General features: G+C 49.9%; 1 protein-coding gene across 1 annotated transcript; it reads left to right on the top strand.

The window, feature by feature from the left end:
• The first annotated feature begins 204 nt into the window (after window positions 1-204).
• LOC147998677 (uncharacterized) lies at window positions 205-1,377 on the top strand. The gene has a single exon (XM_087598766.1). It carries the CDS (start codon window positions 205-207, stop codon window positions 1,375-1,377), a length of 1,173 nt encoding a protein of 390 aa, XP_087454892.1.
• Window positions 1,378-3,751: the final 2,374 nt, after the last annotated feature.

Genomic DNA, 3,751 nt, shown 5'->3' with positions numbered 1-3,751 from the left:
TCCTGGCATGACCTTGATTCAAGGAGGACGACTGTAGCCCACGGCTCCTTTCGAGTGGGCGGAGCTCCGGGAGCAGAGAGAGAGGTACTTAAGGGCAGGGGTCCCAGCCCTACGGCTGGCATTTGCTCAAGCTTGCGCTTGCTCTGGTGCGGTCCTGACTATATTCTCCAGCTTGAGGACTCCTGGCATCGAATGCTTAGGAGCATGGAAGCTGGAAGCAATGTGGATAGCAGCTGTGTGCTGCGGGAATCCCGGCGCAGGAAGACGGTTTGGCAGGCCTGGCAAAAGAAGGCCCTGCTATCAGCTTTCAGCAAGAACAAATACCCGAGCTTCTGGGACAGGCAGGAACTGGCCAGGCAAATACAGCTCCCTGCGTCCCGCATCCGAGTGTGGTTTCAGAACCAAAGAAGTCGCACTGGAGATGTGAGGCACGGCCCAAAGCGGTCCAGCAGAGGCTCCATTCCGCTAGCCTCCCAAGAGCTCGAGGAAGGGTTTGGCTCCAGGTCACAAGGTAGCAGCATGCCCTCGGACAGCAAAAGGCCTCGCACTCGACTCAACTTGCAACAGCGCAGGATCCTAGTGCAAGCCTTTGAGAGGAACCCGTTGCCAGGCTTTGCTACCAGGGAGCAGCTGGGCCAAAGGACAGGTTTGAATGAGGACACGATCCACATATGGTTTCAGAACAGAAGAGCGCGGCAAGCCCGCGCTCCAGATCAAGATGTGCCTGCTTCACAAGTGCAGGATGTGGCAACTGGAGGTCTCAGTGGCAAGGATGAGGCAGCACCGGACAACCTGTTATTGATGGCTGCTGCAGGAGGTGTGGGCATGGAGAACTCGAGCTCCAGCGACCAGCCCCACTTCCACGAAGAGTCCCAGCATCCCCAAGTGGCACTGCCCGAAGGACGAGGCCAATCACAGACAGCCACTCAAGCATACGGGCCAGGAACTCTGGAACTCCTCCTTGATGAACTGCTGGAAGAAGACCAAGTGGAGGGTGACAGGCCATTCCCTGTGGATCTGGATGGAAATCCTGGTGGCAAGGAGCACGGGGTTGTCCAGGAAACCATCTTGCAACTGGCTGCCACGGACTGTGTTTCCAAGGAATCCTCAAGTTATAGCGACCCAACCAATTTCTCCAGAGAGTCTCAGCTACCACAATGGGCACAGCCTGAAGGACAAGGCCAAGAACAGGCTCTCACTCAGGGATGCAACAGGGGCCCTCTGGAACTCTTCCTGGATCAACTGCTGATGGAAGTTCGAGTGGAGACGCTCTCCCCAGGCCCTGTACATCTGGAAGGTGCAGTTCAGCAAATGCATGCAACACCTGAGCTGCCTCTCTCTCAAGAAGAATATGAGGCTCTGCTGGATATTCTCTGAGTCCCAGCCTGGAAGCTCCTATCCAGAAGACACCCGCAATCAACACTTGAGAATGTAGACAGCCCAAAAAGTATATGCATCAAAACCCCTATTACAGTGGGTGCTTTCCATGGAAGGCATCTTGCTTACTAGAAGGAGGAAATGCACGTGGGTTTTCCATGTGCAGTGCCTACATGAGGACCCTGGGATGAGGAAACGGGCTCTGAGCATGGGATTCTGCTGAAGGAGCACAGGGCAAGATCACCAGGGACTCCTCAAACATCAAGGAGGCCTAATGAAAAGCCCAACTGACAGAACACACCATTGAACTGGCTCCAGCAGACTCCAGGAAATCTCATGGGTCACCAGGTATAGGCTACACATCTCAGGACACTGAACCAGGAAGGAGTTATGAAGACTTCTTCCTTGGGACTAAGAACTGCTGCACTTCTTACCAATGCCTTATGCTTAGCTGTGAGTTGACTAACAAACCACCCATTCTATATGTACTCCTAGCACATTTGTTTAGTTTACTTTTGTTTTGTTTTGTCTTGCTTTGTTCTACTTCCCATTGCATTCAATAAAGGTTTGCATTGTTTGTTTGTTTGCTTGCTTGCTTGTTTGCTTGTGTGTTTGTATGGGTGGTTGAATTGGCTGTTTGGTTTAGGCATGAGCTTTCCAATTCAAAGGGTGGTAAGACTTGGGAAGGCAGTGAGGCAGGATGAGAGGTCTGAAAGGGAAATAACAAGGAAAGCTGATCAGTGTTCAATGCAGACATGGCACTGTTTGCTAAAGCAAAAAAGCAGGGAAAATGTCAACCTAAAGAAGAGTGTGTGTAAGGCCACAAAACTGTAAATGAACATCATCCTGGAAATGGAGTGCAACCAAAGTATCATGAACAATTCATTCCAGGATTGACACTGATTCAATCAGACAAGCCGAATACCTTCCTCCTCCCACAGTGAGGTGTATCCCACACTCTCAGGTATCCGTCTTTTATCCTTGAGTTTCCCAAGCCTAGCACGGCCCTGCATTCCATAATGTGAGGTCCCTCCAAACCCACCTGAAGACTGCAATTGCCTAGAGGTAGGCAGTTGTCCTTGGGTGCATGCAGCCACATTGCCTCAAGGAGCATAGGGCTTATACAGGTCTTTCAGCACAGGTTTTGGGTCTTTTGTTCCACATTCACAAGTCAGACTTGCTGGCCCGGTTTTTGTGTATGCTCGTGTGTGTGTGTGTGTGTGTGTGTGTGTGTGTGTGTGTGAGTGTGTATGTGTATGTGTGTGTTATTTGTATTTCTGTTATTTGTGTGTGTTTGCATGTGCATGTGTGAGTGTCTGTGTGTGTGTGCTTGTTTTGTGTGTGTGTTATTTGTATTTGTGTTATCTCTGTGTGTGTATGTGTGTGTTTTTGTGTGTGCCTGTGTGTGTTTGTGTGTGCGTGTGTGTGTGCTTTGTTGTGTGTGTGCTATTTCTATGTGTGTTATTTGTATGTGTCTGTGTGTGTATTTGCGTGTGTGTGTGTGTGTGTGTGTGTGTGTGTGTGTGTTTGCTCCTTTGTTTGCATTTAACATGTTAATGGTGAGAATTCCTGAAAATCTGGCCCAACTGTTCTGACAGGAAATGCATGAATGCGCATTCCCGAATCTCTACATGAACTATTGTGGTTTTTGGCCTATTTGCCTGTGTAAAAGACTTTCTTTCTCCTCTCTTTGTTCTCTTCTCTTCCCTGCTCTTCCTCTCTTCCCTGTCCTTTCTCTCTACCTCCACCTCTTCCCTCCACGTGCTCATGGCCGGCCTTTCCTCTCCTCTCCTCTTCTTCTCTCATTAAACCTCCCCACGTGGAAAAAAAAAAAAAGACTTTCTTTCTGCATGTGCTATTCTCTTCTCTCGGTTTAATAGAGTTCTATTGCTCCCAACTACCACCTAGCCCTACAAGAAGGAAAGAAGTGCCATGACTTGCATGACCCCTGGAAGTGATATCCTTGGTTCTCAGGACAAGTGGTTGGGATCCTCAGTTGGGGGGTCTTCTCTTTCCAACCTGTGTGGATCCAGATGGGATGAGATCAGCACGGATTCAACTTGGCTAGTGATACCACCTAAGGCACAGTCCACTCTGCCTTCCTCTTCTGAAGCCGGCTTACCACCTCCACGATTTCCTGGATACTCTGCCCAAAGCCAGGAAGGACCTATGGTGCTCCCTCCTTGGACGATCTGTCTGCTGGATTCTTGATTCCTAGGACATTTATTGTGCTTCCTTGTTCTGTGTCCAGAATGGCATGCAAGGGACTGCGAGACTTTGGGAGAGACTTTGCTGAGTCTGATAGGTTTCTTGAGGTCTTGTTCCGGGTCTCCCGTTCTCAGGTGGGAGGCTTGGCAGGTGTAGAGCTTCCTGG

Source organism: Rattus norvegicus, chromosome 20 (genome assembly GCF_021556685.1).
Source record: "Rattus norvegicus strain SHRSP/BbbUtx chromosome 20, alternate assembly SHRSP_T2T, whole genome shotgun sequence".
Lineage (NCBI taxonomy): Eukaryota > Metazoa > Chordata > Mammalia > Rodentia > Muridae > Rattus > Rattus norvegicus.
This window is presented reverse-complemented; position numbering and strand designations above follow the sequence as displayed.